Below are 16,261 nucleotides of genomic sequence, written 5' to 3'. Positions count from 1 at the left end.
ATGGGCGAGGCAAGGGCATCAGTCTGTTATTGGGGAAAGCTACAGGGTGGAATGGGGCACTCAGTGAAGACGGACGGCTTGGCAATTTGGGTGCTCAGCTGGTGCTAGGAAGACACAGCTTCTCAGCTCTGCTCTGCTACTGCTTCCCTGTAGCATCTGGGCCCAGCCACACAGCTGCTTTGTGCCTCAGTTTCCCCATCTGTACAGTGGGGATCATAGCCCTGCCCTGACTCACCAAGGAGTTGTGGCAACAAATGTGGTAAAGCTCGGGAGGTGCCAAGATACGGCAGTAGTGGAGGACAGATAGGACATTAGATGTATTCGTTTCTCTTTTATTAAGCTTCTAAGGGTTTTTTTTCCCACTTCTCTATTATTGGGGCAACACACAAGAAGGGAAACTAGGGGAAGATGGGTGAGCCTCATCCAGCTCTTTTTTGCCATCTGGGTTGATATTTCATTTCTTTCCATCCCCCACCAACAGATCAGATCTTCCTATGGAATGTGCCCCTAGTGGAGATTGGGACCAGGCGATAGTGGGAGATGGAGCGAAGGCGGGAGTGAGTCTGGGCGCCCTTTGCTCTCACATGATTACAGTGCAGTTAGCCTGGCTGTGTAGGGCACTGCTATCAGTTCTTGGTTCAGACTGGGTAGCTGAGAGACAGAGAAGCTTATTGTTCAACCCTGGTTTTCTGAATCCTAAGTGATCACCACACATGTGAGACCACCTGTGCTCCTGAAGACACACATGGCCAATGATTCTGTGTTGATCTCTTTCCCTGAAGGAAAACCAGTGACTCCCCTGAGTGTATCCATCACCACAGCCATCATGGAGCTTCTGATCATCACAATGCTGATAGCTGGGGTAGCCGCAGGTAGGAAAAACAGTCAACTGAGGAACCAAAGTTGGGTGGGGTGAGAGGGTTCTGCTGTTTCACCACAGGCCCTTCCTGGAGTGTCTCAGAGATGTTGCTGAAGATAGGCTGCTATTCAGAAAAAGTTCAATCAATTCCACAGGTTGCAATTATCAATTCCACAGGTTGCAAAAAGGAAATAATATATTCAGGCCATTTGTCTGACTAATCTTTATATTTTGTAGGGCAGGCAGCGAGCCACAATTTTGCAATTTGTTTGTCTCCCGAGCTAGGACAGAAAGAAAGAAGTTTGAAAATTCCTACAAAACAAAATGGTTTTGGAGGAAAAAAATACCTGTTTGAGATTTTGATGTGTTCAGATGTAAGGCAGATAGAAAAACGTTTCACTTTTGCAAAGCGTGATTTCTAGCAGAAAAAAGAAAAAATGTGTACACAAAATTAATGAAAAAAAAATCAAAACAACTTTGTGCAGTAATGTTGTTTACCTGTCCCGCGAAGTGTGATGCACCTATATAACAATATCAGACAACATCAGAACAGCCATACTGGGTCAAACGGATGGTCTATCTCTCGCAGTATCTTGTCTTCCAACAGCAGCCAATGCCAGGTTCTTCAAAGAAGTGAACAGAAAAGTCAGTCTTCAAATGATCCCTCTCCTGTTCACCATTCCATGCTTCTGGCAAATAAACAGGGAACAGGATGCTGCCCATCCTAGCCAGCAGCCATTTATGGACCTGTCCTCCGTGAACTTATTTTGTTCTTAGTGGAACCCTGTTGTACTTTGGGGCTTTCTACCATCTTCTAGCAAAGAGTTCTGCAGGTTAACCTTAAAGAAATTATTTATTTTGTTTGTTTTAAATCTGCTGCCTGTAAATTTCATTGGGTAAGCTTCTTATGTTATCGAAGGACTAACATTTCCTTATTCTACTTTTCCACACCATTCGTGATTTTCTAGACCTCTAACATATCCCCCGCCCTACAGTCATTTCCTTTTCAAGCTGAAAAGACTCAGTCTTGTTAATCTGTCCTCACACAGAAGCTTTTCCAGACCCCTAATCATTTCTGTTGCTCTTTCTGTACCTTTTCCAAATCCAATATGGCTTTTTTTAGATGGGGCACCCAGATCTGCAAGCAGTATTCAAGTCGTTGGCTTACCCTGACTTTATATGTAGGCAATAGGATATTTTCTGTCTTGTTTACTCCTTTCCTGATGATTTCCATATTCTATTAGCTTTTGAGATTGACATTGCAAATTAAACAGATGCTTTCAGGGGACTATCCACAAGGAGTCCAAGATTTCTTTCTTGTGTGATAAGAGAAGCTAGTGTACCCTGGGAGTCTGTGTCTGTGAGGCAGCATGGGAGATGCAGTTTGATTGTGGAGCCCAGCCGATACTGGAGACTCCTTTCTTTTGGTCTTTTAAAAAGAATTTGCATCACAATCAACTCGTTTCCACAGAACTTTCAACTTCGACAAAATGGGATTTTTCAATGGGAAGAAGAAAGCTTGCTAGTTCAGTTGCTTGCCTTGAGGTAAGACCTAGAAATGCCACTCAGTGACCAGCCCTCAGCTCTCATGCACATGTGTAAATTGTCATCTCTGGAATCTTACCATTTGCCCAAATCTGGCAATTTTCCTGGGAACAGCAAAATGCCCCTCCCTGACTCCCAGGCTATTCCCTTGCAAAATTTCAAGTCCCTCCTGCCAAGGCCTAAAACGCTTCAGAAACGGGTTGAAGAATTGTTTGGACATTGGGCATTGATCATTTGTGCACCTCGTTCCTGGAGGTGGCTGAATTGAATCTTCTGAAGCACGGTCAGAGAGCCAGTGTGAAAAATCTCAGCTTGAGCAGCTAAAGTTTCGAAGTCTTCAGCAACTAAGACAGGATTTGATTGAGGAAAGTGTCGGGAACCCTTGGCTGTAGGTGTTGATACCACTGCCATCTCAATAGTTGATCATCCTTGCAAGTTGGTTTTGCATGTAAATTCTGCCTGCCTGATTATTCAGCTTGAGCAAATTGTAAGCGTTATTAGAAGGGAATACCAGCTACCCGCAGCTGCCGAATAGGAAAACAAAAGCCAATTTCTTCTCCCAGCCTAACATTAAATAAATAAATCAATCAATCAATCAAAGGCTTTTCGGAAAAAAATTGAAACTTGGAAATTCTGACACAATACTTCATGGAATTTGTGGTATGGAGGCTTGAGGCCCCCATTCTTCCCTATTGGCCAAGTTCTGAGGTTGAACTACAGCTCCCATGATCCATCAGGGTGAGAGGAGTTGATTGTATTATGGGAGTCCCTGTCTATGATGCATCATGGGAGATGTAGTCCCATTTTGGAGCATGGCCCATAGAAGGAAGTGGGGCTCCCAAACTGGAACACCACAGAGGCATGTTAGCAGAATTTCCAAATAAAAAAAAAATCAGACTTTCCAAAGGAATTGAAATGTGATCGAAACTCTTATTGTCCATCAAAACACAGTTTCTAATATTAGAGGGGTAGCCGTGTTAGTTTGGATCTGCAAAAGCAACGAGGGGGTCCTGTGGCACCTTATAGACTAACAGAAATGTATGAGCGTAAGCTTTTGTGGGCAAAGACCTACTTCGTCAGACGAAATTGGGTCTTTGCCCACAAAAGCTTACGCTCATACATTTCTGTTAGTCTATAAGGTGCCACAGGATCCCTTGTGGCTTTAACACAGTTTCTGTGCATCCCTGCTAATGATGCTACTTGCTAGCTCATCTGCAAGCACAGGAGCCAGGAGTTCAACATTTGAAACTACGAACCCCTTCTCTGTGAATGAAATGATGAAACTCCATCTGCCTGCAGGTGAAGCTTAATCATTTTATTCCTAGAGGAGGGACACGTGTCGGAAGGTAAGTCTTCCAGAGTTCGATTTTTGCACGCCTAGTGGGGACATGTGAAATAGAATTATTGGGGTTGATAGTCGATTCCTGCACTCCCCAATATCACAAGCAGTAAGGGAGGTCAACGGGAGCTTTTCTCAGTGCGGACGGCCTGCTAAGTCGACTGTAGATAAGTTGATTCAGCAATTCTACACAATTGCTGTAGCTAGAACTGTGTATCTACAATCAACCTTAAGGTCTAGTGCAGACCTGGCCTTAGACAGAAACTGCATCCTAGCGTGAGATACGCTGTGACTCTGAAATTTATTTTCATTCTAAATTGGAACACCACACTAGTGAATTTTGAAATTGCCACTTGAGATTTTTTTTAACTAATACTTCTGACTGATAAAAATTGTAGTTTTATACTATTGAGATTTTTGGTCCGATTTTTAATTTTTAAAGTATTAGTATAAATGAAATAAGATCATAAAGTATCAAAAGAAACAGTCATTTTAAAATGAAAATTGAAACTTTCTGTTCTGATAATGTCAAGTCAATGTCTTTCCACATGAAATGTTGTTGGAATTGTCACTTTCCTGGTGAATCATTTCCATTATGACAAAATGGCATTTTCTGACGAAAAACAGAAATTATCCAGTTAGCTCTATGCCTGAGCTCACACCTGCGGCTCGGACCTTATTCTTGTGTGACGTGCACTAGAGATACCAGTTGTCTTGGAGAAAATCAATTGATAACGCAATTTATGGGATATTATTGCTGCTGATGGAGACTAAGTGACTATGGACAATGGATGAAGAGTGAATCTGTGGAACAGAAAAGACTTGACATCAACTGCATTATTCTGCCCTTTTTGTGCAAAAATTGCTGGACAGGTCTGGGCAAAGACGGTAGCTGAGGCTGAGACCCACTGCCATCCAGATTCTTCACAAATGCAGACTATGAATGCAAGAGACTTGTGACAGAGAACCTGGAAAATCAACCCAGTAGCTTCTCCCAACTGTGTCAATGGATCATTCATGATAAAAACAGTCTGTTTTATGGCTGACTGCCACCTCAAATTCCAGAGCTCTGTCGGATTTGCGTAAGGAATCAAATCACCATTGGGATGGTGCTGTGGCTGAAATCTGAAAAGAGATGTGCAAAGGTCAGGATCCAGAAAACAAATCCAAGCTTGACTTCCCCATCAACTGAGGTGGTGTGTTGTCTCACATGTGAGATATATTGGAGACAAATCGGAGGACCGGGCCAAAACAAATCTGATGAGGTTCAAGAGGACAGGTGCAGAGTCCTGGAGGAATCCCAAGTACTGCTACAGGCTGAGGACCAACTGGTTAAGTAGCAGTGCAACAGAAAAGGACCTGGGGATTACAGTGAATGAGAAGCTGAATATAAGCCCACAGCGTGCCCTGGTAGCCAAGAAGGCCAATGGCATACTGGGATTCATTAATAGGAGCATTGCCAGCAGACCTAAGGAAGTGTTCATTCCCCTTTATTCAGCACTGGCGAGGTCGAATCTGGATTATTGCATCCAGATCTGGGCCCCCCGTTACAAAAAGGATGTGGGGCATTGGAGAGAGTCCAGTGGAGGGTGACACAAATGATTAGAGGCTGGAGCACGTGATGTATGAGGAGATGCTAAGGGATTTAGGCTTTTTTTTTGTCTACATGTTATATCCCCAAAATCTAAGGGTTTTTAGGATTTTGGGAGGGGAGTTTATACCAAAACCTGGTCAATAAGGTACTTTTGCTGGCCCCCACTTCTGCATTTATCTTGCTAAAGTGGGGAGGAAGCCATGACACTACAGAAGAGAAGAGTGAGGGGGGATTTGATAGCAGCCTGCAGCTACCTGAAGGGGGTTCTGAAGGAGATAGAGAGAGGCTGTTCTGAGTGGTGACAGATGACAGAACGAGGAGCAATGGTCTCAAGCTGCGGTGGGAGAGGTCAAGACAAGGGCAAAGTACTTCACTTAGGAAGGAAAAATCAAACTCACACCTGCAAAGTGGGGAGTAGCTGGCTGGATTGCTGTCCTGCTGGGAAGGGTCTGGGGCTTGTAGTGGATCACAAATGGAATACGAGTCAGCAGCATGATGCAGCTGCAAACAAGGCTAATGCCATTCTGGAAGGTCATTGTCCTGTACTGTTCAGCACCTGCGAGACGCCGGCTGGAACAGTGTCCAGTTCTTAGTAAAGATACGGGCAAAATGGGGAGTGTTATGGCTTCTTCTCCACTTTAGCAAGATAAATGCAGAAGTGGGGGCCAGCAAAAGTACCTCCAAAGCCTTATCTACCAGGTTTTGGTGTAAACTTCCCCCCAAAATCCTAAAAACCTTAGATTTTGGGGATAAAATTTGCTGCCACCACCCAAGTAATAATAAGGAAACCAGGGAGAGACGACTTGGGAAATCTCAGCCCCAAAAGTAAAAACCAGGACACAAACATTAACCAATACCAGGTTAATAAAAAGAAAAAGAACTTTTATTATTACAACAATATTTGTGTTGCAAGCCTTACGACTAGATGGAAGAGTCACAAAGTAAAACACATGGGGAGTCTTTACCATGGGCCTAGAACTTAATTTCAAGGAGAGTAAAAGAACATTTCTAAAAAGTGCCCAGACATCAGACCCCACTTCCCAAACCATAAAACAATAAAGTCTAACGGACTTATCTAAACTTACCCTACTTACAGAAGATTGGAGGGCCTGTTCTTGGAGGGAGATATTTTGTGTCTCTCTCCCTCATGGCTGGAAAGAAGAAGAAAGAACAGAAGAGGGAGGAGCCAAAATTTAATTTTTACCTACATTTCTATAGGCCAACCCCACCTGGCTAAGGAGGTTAACCCTTTTACTCCCAGGCTGCTGCCTAACCCTCATGATTATGACAGGGAGACACAAGAGGAAAGCAACAAGAGTGATCAAAGGCTTGGAAAGTTCGATCTGAGAGGAAAGATTAAAATAACGGAGCACCTTGAGTGTTGGGAAAAGAAAACTGACACGGAGTCCAGGGGTACTCTTCAAACGCGTTGTAAGGCTGTTAGAAAGTGAGCAGTGATCAGTTGTTCTCCTTGTCCATGGCTACGTCTACACGTGAAGCCAACATCGAAATAGGCTATTTCGATGAATAACGTCTACACGTCCTCCAGGGCTGGCAACGTCGACATTCAACTCCGACGTGGGGCAGCACCACATCGAAATAGGCGCTGCGAGGGAACGTCTACACGCCACAGTAGCACACATCGAAATAAGGGTGCCAGGCACAGCTGCAGACAAGGTCACAGGGCGGACTCAACAGCAAGCCGCTCCCTTAAAGGGCCCCTCCCAGACACAGTTGCACTAAACAGCGCAAGATACACAGAGCCGACAACTGGTTGCAGACCCTGTGCCTGCAGCATGGATCCCCAGCTGCAGCAGCAGCAGCCAGAAGCCCTGGGCTAAGGGCTGCTGCCCACGGTGACCATAGAGCCCCGCAGGGGCTGGAGAGAGAGCATCTCTCAACCCCCCAGCTGATGGCCGCCATGGAGGACCCGGCAATTTCGACGTTGAGGGATGCGGATCGACTACACGGTCCCTACTTCGACGTTGAACGTCGAAGTAGGGCGCTATTCCGATCCCCTCATGAGGTTAGTGACTTCGACGTCTCGCCGCCTAACGTCGAAGTTAACTTCGAAATAGCTCCCGACGCGTGTAGCCGCAACGGGCGCTATTTCGAAGTTAGTGCCGCTACTTCAAAGTAGCGTGCACGTGTAGACACAGCTCATGTGTGGTAGAACAAGAACCTGCAGCAAGGCAGATGCTAGATGTTAGGAAAAAATTCCAAACTCTCGGGATAGTTATGTTCTGGAACCAGCTTCCAAAGATGCCCCATTATTGGAGGTTTTTAAGACCAGGGTGGACAAACAACTTTCAGAGATGGTCTAGTTTTATTTGGGAGCCCTGCTTCCACGCAGAAGGGTGGACTTGATGACTTCTCAAGGTCCCTCTGAGCCCCATATTTCTGTGATGTCATGATTTTGACAAAACCAAAAGGTTCTGAGAAACCAGAATTGGATTTTTCCTTCCCAAAATCTGGGAAATTTGGGTAGTTGGAGTGGCAGTGGGAATAGTTTGCATTCCACCATGGAATGGGGAGAGAAAATAGAAATGGTGGGATTTGCTGTAACCTGAAAAACCTGCATCTTTCCTGGCTTCAGCCCCAATCCCTGTTAGAAGAGGTTAAGGTAAGAGCATCCATCTGGACAGGGACTCCTGGGTCTTCCTGTCCAGTCCCTGCTACCATGAGCAACTTGGTCATATAGATATATTAAGGTCAAAGGAAGTTTTTTGCCCCAGCTCCAGGGCTGAATTAACAAAGGGGCTTTAGGGGTTGCAGCCCAGGGCCCTGGGCTAATGGGGAGCCCTGAGGTGCAGCCACTAAGGTCACTGCATGGTGCATTCCAAGCCGTCTCTCCCTGGCAGGAGGAGGCAGCAACACATCCTGCTGTTCCTCTCCTCCTCCCCGCCTGTGGAGCCACATGGTCACAACCAGCCCTGCACCAGGAAGTTCTGGCCCAGTGCTGTCCTTGTCTGCAGGTTCCACCCCCACAGCTCCCATTGGCTGGGAATCGTGGCCAATGGCAGCTGCAGGGAGTGGTGCCTGCAAGGGAGCACAGGCCATGTGGAGTCACCTGTCCCCTCCCCCCCACAAAACAGCAGCTGCCCCAGGAGAGTGCCTGCATCCCAGCCTCCTGCCTCAGCCCTGAGCCCTTCCCTTTCCCTCCGCCTTTCCAACATCCCCCACACCCACCCTAACCTCCTGCCCTGAGCCCCTCCTGTTCTCGAAATCCCTTGACCACAGCCAAAAGGGCTGCACCCCAAACACCTGTACCCTAGACCCCCTCAGAACCTGCACCCTTAGTCGTAACCCTCACCCCTCCCACAGGGCACCTACCCTTCAGCCTCCACCCACAGCCCTATCCTGCATACTGATCCCTGCCTCAGACCCTAGACAGCCCACAAAATCTAGTAGCCCTTGGCAACCAGAAGAGTTAATCCAACCCTGAATGCATCCCAATCCCTCCTGGGCACACCTTGCATGGTACAGCCTCGGTCCTGGTCATCCTGCCACCAGCCAATCCCTAGAGATATGACATACACAGCTCATAGAGCTGGAAGGTACCTTCAGAGGTCATCAAGTCCAGCCCCCTGACCTCTTGGAAGGGTCAAGCACCATCTTTTTTTTTGTAAACAATCTATTTGCCTCAGATCCTTAAATGGCCCCTTCAAGGGACTAAATGCACAACCCTGGGTTTAACAGGCCAATGCTCAAACCACTGAGCTATCCAGATCCTCCCGCTGCCACCTTCTCTGCTCATGACTGATGTGTGTTTCAAACTTAGAGACAACTCAAGACCGGGTCGTTGGGGGAAAGCCCTGCCTCTTCGGCTTACATCCATACCAGGCAGCCCTCCTGAGGAATGGAGGCATCTATTGTGGTGGAAGCCTCATACACCCACAGTGGGTATTAACTGCCGCACACTGCAATAGAGAAATCAGGTAAGTCGGTATGGGGGTGGAGGGAGAGAGGGTGGTCCGTAGGAGTTACTCTTGTCTGGAGAGCTAAAGGTCTAAAGAGCATCAGCTGCGAGGGAAGGCTGAATGAACTGGGCTTGTTTAGTTTAGAAAAGAGAAGACTGATTGTGGACTTGATTGTAGTTTTCAGGTACCTAAAAGAGGGTTACAAGAAGGAGGGGGGAAAATTGTTCTCGTGGGCCTCTGACGACAGGACAAGGAGCAATGGGCTTAAGCTGCAGCAAGAGAGGTTTAAGTTGGATACTAGGAAAAATTTCCTAACTTGCAGGGTGGTTAAACCATCGAATAAACTGCTGAGAGAGGTTGTGGAATCTTCACCACTGGAGATACTTAGGAGCAGGTTGGATAGACATCTGTCAGAGATGGTCTAGACAGTGCTTGGTCCTGCTGTGAGTACCAGGGATTAGATAGATGACCTCTCAATGTGCCTTCCAGTTCTAGTGTTCTATGATTCTATGTCCTCAGTCCTTATCTTCTCCTTTGAGGACCCCCATCCTTGCCCATCTCTCCCTCTGCTCCCGCAACCCTCAACCCGATCCTCCGGCATTTTTTCCGGTCCTCATACCACATTTGCGTCTCTGCTTTTCCCCCTCTGTGGTTTTCCAGCATCCTTTCTCAGCTGTTCCCACCCTGGCAGGGCCGTGGCATGCCCAGATGGGCCTCCTTAAAGGTGGGAGCACAGGAAAATTGTCCCCACATTCACCAGTGTCACCCCTTGTAACATCCCCTAGTGGCTCATGTGCAGTTTTTCTAGGAGCTGATGGAACAGAGTGCAGCTCTGGGACATATTTTCCCTTAACTCCAGCATGAAGCAGTTCATTCTGACCATGGAGGGGCTTCCTTGGGCTGAAGCTTGGAGCCCCGTGGCACCCCACAGGGCTAAACTCTCAAGTTCCCCTGCCCTGCAGCTGAAAGTTGGGGCCCCAAATGGAGGAGGGGTGTGGGGAGCACCAGGAAATACTCAGTGAGAATTGAAATCCCGCAATGAATGCATTCTTGGAGATCAGGCAGTCTCAAGGGGGTGGGGAGTGGCCATCGTCTGGAGCAACCCCCTGCCACTGGCCACTGCAGGCCCCACCTTACCTCCACCCTCTCCTCTTACCTCCTCCTTGACCATCCAGGCCCGGGACTAGGTGGGTAGGACACAGTGGCAGCAGGAGGGCTTCACCTCCTCTCTCCACTGGACTCGCCCTGCATCACGAGCAACAGCCTGCTCCTCTCTACGGCAGCCTTCCAGCCTAGTGAAACCCTCTTCTCCATGGGCAGCGGGCAGAGGAGGCTGCTTCCCACTGGTGCAGAGAAGTGGGGCTACACAGGCCCGGAGAGCACAGCAGAGCAGAATAGGCTGTAGAGTGGGGGACTGGGGCAGCTGCTGCAGGGCCCCCAAAATTACCTCTGGTGCTATAGGCAGATCTGTGCTTCCCCTCCTCACTCTCATCCTAACTCTCTTTGTGCATTAGGCGACAACCCATTTAACTCATTAAAATACACAAAGATGCTCTCAAAATCGCAGTACCTCGTGATGGCCTTTCCAAAATATTTCAATTTTTCTCTTTGCAGCTTTGTCTTTCAAAATTCCCTGTGAGTTTATTTTGCGAAATGTTTCACGACCGTTCGAAAGAAACTTTTCGATTTGCAGGAAAAGTCAAAATTCTTTGACCCAGATTGAGGGCTTTGAAATTCTCTTTTTTTCATGCACTTCGGCTGAACGTAGAAGGAGCAGGCTGCAGTAACCCAGGACAAGGCAGACGTTAAAATAGCCCTGTTAAGTGGGCCCCAAAAGCAGGGTGGTCAGAGAACAAATGTAAAAATCAGGAAGCTTTTTGGCTGTGGAGTGTACAGTTGCACATAGCTTTGTGGGTTGCATGTTGGCCTGCTACCTCCAGGATTATGGGCTCAATCCTTGAGAACGCCTGGGGTGAATAAATGAGTGGGAGGGAGAAAAACAGGCAGGTATGGTGCTTGGTCCTGCCAAGAGGGTAGGGGACTAGAGCTGATGATCTCCTGAGGTCCCTTCTAGCGCTGTGAGATGTGTTTCTCTGTGAAAGACAAAGCCCCTAATATTGGAATGGTGCTGCTATTCTTGGAATGTTGGCTCACATGACCCAGAAGCTAAAGACGAGGAGCTGGCGATTTGGGGTAAAAACTGCAGTGTTGATTACAGCAAGATGTCTCTCAAGTTCATGGCTAGCTCCCCACATTGTTCATTCTGGCTATGTAGATTCAGGGCCAAGAAATAATAGTGTTCCCTTTTGAAATCTACTTTCTGGGATCCCAGCCGATTGGTTAATTTCATCTGGATTTCCCTTTCTTGCCTGCCTGGAGGTGAGCTGACCGGTTAGAGAAAGGGCAAGCCCAGAGCCAGGGGGAAGAGGGCTCTCGCCTGACCTGAGGGAGGAGCCAAAACAGTAGATTTAAAACCAAAATTCCACTAACTGGGTCCCTTCCCAATCCCCCGCATCCAGTTTGATTTCTGAAAACAGCTGAGCAGTTAACCCAATGCCACAGCAGGGAAGGACTAAAGGGGAGCCAAAATCAAGTTAGCTCCACCTTGGCTTCATCCCTGAAGCCATGGTGCCTCTCAGCCCCATTGGGGCACATAGCCCTGTCTCATGTCATCCACCTTCCATCCATGCTGCTCTCCTCACTGGCTAACCTGCCTCCCCACCCCCTCCTGCTTCGTTATCCATCTTCCCCTGCATCCTGGGTGGGCTGTCTACTGTGTAGAACATGTCTGGGTAAAAGCAAGCCCTGGCTAACGTGCTGATCTCTCCCAATTGTGCCTGGCTTCAGGAAAGTATTTAATTAGTGTCTACAAACTTCTCCTCATCCACAGATTAGTGTGCTCTCAGCCCAAGAAACCCTTCAATTGAGACATAAAGCTATTGACTTGGTGTGCAAAAGAACATCGTCCACCCTCACTCATTTGTAATGTCTATTCTGCCCTGGCTAACTCTATCAAACTTTCCCTGGGGGATGAACCTATCCACATATTCCTTGCTACCTAAATGCTTGCGTGCCTAAATCTGCATCAGTGCGAGTTACGGGGTCTTCATGTCTTGCAATTTTCTAAGCAAAACTTCTAATTTTCCATAAGCCAGCCTGACCCCAGCTATAGGGAGCCTTTCCTCTAAGCCGGCACACTACGGGAATTTTCATTTCAAATGTTAGTTTGAATAAAAACTTTACATCTGTAAGAAGAACATGGAGTGGATTTGCTGAATGCTATTCAGCTGCTGGTGAATGACTTTGTGATCATACTTGCCTACGTGTGTGTGTGTGTGTGTGTGTGCAAACACATAAGCACACACACAATTTCTCTCTTGAATTATTTGGAATTTTTATTTAGTGACATTTTGACTCCCTTTGGCCATGTGTACACCTGGCCAAAATTTCGAAAGGCCCATGCTAATTGTAAAATCGGAGAATGCTAATAAGGTGCTGAAATGGGTATTTTGATATTTGCAGGGTCCTTTCAAAAAGGGCCCCATGTAGCCGAGCTGCGCGTGATCGAAATGCGGCACTTTCAAAGAGCCGCAGCCAGCAGCATGCTAATGAGGCACTGAATATTCATTTCAGTGCCCCATTAGTCTTCTCCGATTTGCCCATTAGCATGGCCCTTTCGAAATTTTGGCCAAGTGTAGACACTGCCTTTGAGTGCTTAAGTAGTTCCTGCTAGTGATTTCCAGTGTTTGGGACTTTTTGGTATGTGGAGCTGGCAAACCTGTAGAGTTGTATTCTTTCAATTTGTGGCTTGCACAGCACCTGCCCCTTACTTGTAACTCTCTGGAGTCTAAGTGAACACCAACCAAAAAATGAGCCTGGAGTCGAATTGAATTCTTATGGAATCAAGTTGGCGAGGAGTCAAAGGCAGCCCCGAAATCAAACAATCCTTTTTTGACCCACCTCTTGTGGCTTACCTGCTATGACCTTCAAATGGCTTCCCTTTGACCTCTTCCTTTGTCTTCACTCCGTGCAGGTCAGTGAAGGTGCATCTGGGGGATTATAACCTGGGAGTGGACGAACCCACGGAACAGATCCGAGGGATCCTGAACTTCTTCATCCACCCTGGGTATAAATTACGCCCTCATGACAGCGACTTCATGCTTCTGGAGCTGGACGAGCCCGTTCAGATCAACAGCTACGTGAACACAATCAAAATGGCTACCCATTGTCCCACTCCTGGGACACGATGCACCGTGTCAGGATGGGGCACCATCAAGTCCCCCAAAAGTAGGGAGTGTTGGAGTGTGGAATGGAGGGGTTGAGGCTGGAATCGGCTTGGAGGGGGAGCTTTCAAGTGACCTCCTTAATGGGCTGTCAAGGGCCCTTCGCTTTTCCTAGGGGGAAATTTTTTCAACCAGCATAACCTTTGCTGAAAAAGACAGCTTCGCCAGCACCGACGTGTTGCACAAATTCAAGGCGATTTCATTCGTTTCAGGGGGAAAAAAAAGTTTGAAAAGACTTTTCATTGGAAAACAGGGCTGCTATTTGAAACGTTTCCTTTTGCAATTTCCTTTCCTTTGGTTTTCAAAATAATTTTAAAATGTTAAGAGAGGTGCGTCATATCACAGTGAAATCGAATATCACGTAAGAGATGAGATTTAACTGAAAAAATTCATTCAACGTGAAATGTGGTTTTTCCTTTTGGCTTCACTGATCGCCAGATATTTTGGTTTTTGGGAAAGGAACAGGGCCAGACCCCAGCTAGGGTGAATGGCCCATAGCTCCATTGCAGACAATGGAGCCAGATCCCATCCGAAGTCAATGGGCCTTAACTCCATTTCAGTTAATGGAGTCAGATCCCAGCTGGGATCAATGGGTCTTAACTCCATTGGTGTCAATGGGGACAGACTCCTGTTGGGGTCAATGAACCATAGCTCCACTGGAGTCAATGGGCCCAGATCCCAGCTGGGGTCAATGGGCCATACTTCCATTAGAGTCCATGGGGCCAGATCCCAGCTGGGGTCAATGGGCCATACTTCCATTAGAGTCCATGGGGCCAGATCCCAGCTGGGGTCAATGGGCCATACTTCCATTAGAGTCCATGGGGCCAGATCCCAGGAGGGGTCAATGGGCCATACTTCCATTAGAGTCCATGGAGCCAGATCCCAGCTGGGGTCATTGGGCCATACTTCCATTAGAGTCAATGGGGCCAGATCCCAGCTGGGGTCATTGGGCCATACTTCCATTAGAGTCCATGGAGCCAGATCCCAGCTGGGGTCAATGGACCACATGTCCATTGCAGTCAGTGGATCTATGCCCGTTTACACCAGTTGAGGGTCTTACACTTTTTCTTCTTGTGTCCCTCGTGCCCTGCTCATGAGCTCTTGTTATTCTGTCATTATCCAGTGTGGCTGCCAGCCATCATGCAGTGCGCAGATATCTATGTCGTCAGTCACCGAGCATGTCAGAACACTTACCCGGGCTTGATCACGGAGCACATGTTCTGCGCTGGTGTGAAAAAGGGCGGCATAGATGCGTGCCAGGTAAGGGGACATTACAGAGAGAGAGGCTGTGTATTGGAGCTCATGCAGCTCAATATTCTTTATCCCTCACGACCTCCAGGTATATCTCAGCTTGCTACAGAGGGGCAGGTCTTCCACAGAGGAGCAGCCCAGCTGCCCTTAGGCTACACCAAACCCAAAGTCGCAGGTGTCATGAGCTGGGACCCCCTGAACCCATTTCTGCTCTTGGACTCATTTCTGTCTGTGTGTCCATGCAGCACCCTCTTGGTGTGTCTGTGTGCGACCCCGGTACCCTCCTCTGGATGGAATGGGCCCTGCTGTGTTTGTGTCCCCACCGCCCCCTGCTTGAAGGGATGCACCCTATTCTGTGTGTGTCCTTGTTGGAGTGGATGGGTCATGCTGTGTGTGTGTGTGTGTGTGTGAGACAGAGAGAGCAAGAGAGAGAGAGAGAGAGAGACTGTATGCATGTGTGTGCAACTGTATGTGTGTGTATGGTGTGTGCATCCCTGTTGCCTGCTGCTGGAAGAGATGTGCTCTGCGCTCTCTCTCTCTCTCTCTCTCTCTGTGTGTGTGTGTGTGTGTGTGTGTGTGTGTGTGTGTACCTGCACCCCATGGCTGGAGGGGATGGGACTTGATCTGTGTGTGTGTCTCTGCTGCCCCCATTGCAGGGGATGGGCTCTGCTGTGTGTGTGTGTGTGTGTGTGTTTGTGTGTGTGTGTGTGTGTGAGAGAGAGAGAGAGAGAGAGAGAGAGAGAGAGAGAGAGAGAGGGATTGTATGTGTCCTGGTTGCCTGATGCTAGAGGAGATGGGCCCTGCTCTGTGTGTGTGTGTTTGTCTGTCTGTGTGTGTGTGTGTACGCACGTGCCCCAGCTACCCTCTGCTGGAGGCAATAAGCCCTGTTTTTGTGTGTGTGTGTGTGTGTGTGTGTGTGTGTGTGTGTGTTGTGTGTGTGTGTCTGTCTGTGTCTGTGTTTGCTCAAGGCTCAATATTGTCTCTGCAGGGTGATTCAGGAGGCCCATTGGTCTGCAACGGAAAGCTGCAAGGCATAGTCTCCTGGGGCAAGTCAGTCTGTGCTGGTGAAGGACAGCCGGGGGTCTACGCCAAAGTCTGCAAAGCTGTCCAGTGGGTAAACAGAACAATAAAAAGAAGGCTTGATGGATTGGAGAGCAGGTCATGATAACCCAACAAACACACATCCCAGCAAGACGTCTTCTCACCTTGCCGTGATACATGGGGTGGAGGGTAGTGAATGAGTCTGTGGGAGCTGGCCCAAGGTGGGACTGGAATGGGGGTGTTGTAAAGAGCCAATCCAAAGCAGTGACCCAAATCTTACATGGTTTTATGACAAGTTTCACGAGAATGGCTTTGTTTTATAAAGCCTCAGGCTGCTGGACTCGTGACCCTCGTGAGACTCTGAGCTTTTCTTGAAAACAGTCACTTTGTAGACCTGGGGTTTGGAGAAAGAAAACTGTGAAACCAACC

The 16,261-nt window shown here is 47.8% G+C and overlaps 1 protein-coding gene across 1 annotated transcript; it reads left to right on the top strand.

The window, feature by feature from the left end:
• Positions 1-826: 826 nt before the first annotated feature.
• On the top strand, positions 827-15,956 carry LOC142004034 (trypsin-3-like). Its single transcript, XM_074981455.1, has 5 exons — positions 827-884; positions 9,119-9,275; positions 13,291-13,544; positions 14,664-14,800; positions 15,780-15,956. Exons 1-5 carry the CDS (start codon positions 827-829, stop codon positions 15,954-15,956), a joined length of 783 nt encoding a protein of 260 aa, XP_074837556.1.
• The last annotated feature ends 305 nt before the right edge of the window (positions 15,957-16,261 follow it).

The sequence above is a fragment of the Carettochelys insculpta genome, chromosome 30, assembly GCF_033958435.1.
Source record: "Carettochelys insculpta isolate YL-2023 chromosome 30, ASM3395843v1, whole genome shotgun sequence".
Classification (NCBI taxonomy): domain Eukaryota; kingdom Metazoa; phylum Chordata; order Testudines; family Carettochelyidae; genus Carettochelys; species Carettochelys insculpta.
Note: the sequence above shows the minus strand (reverse complement) of the source record. Positions and strands in the feature narration are given on the sequence as shown.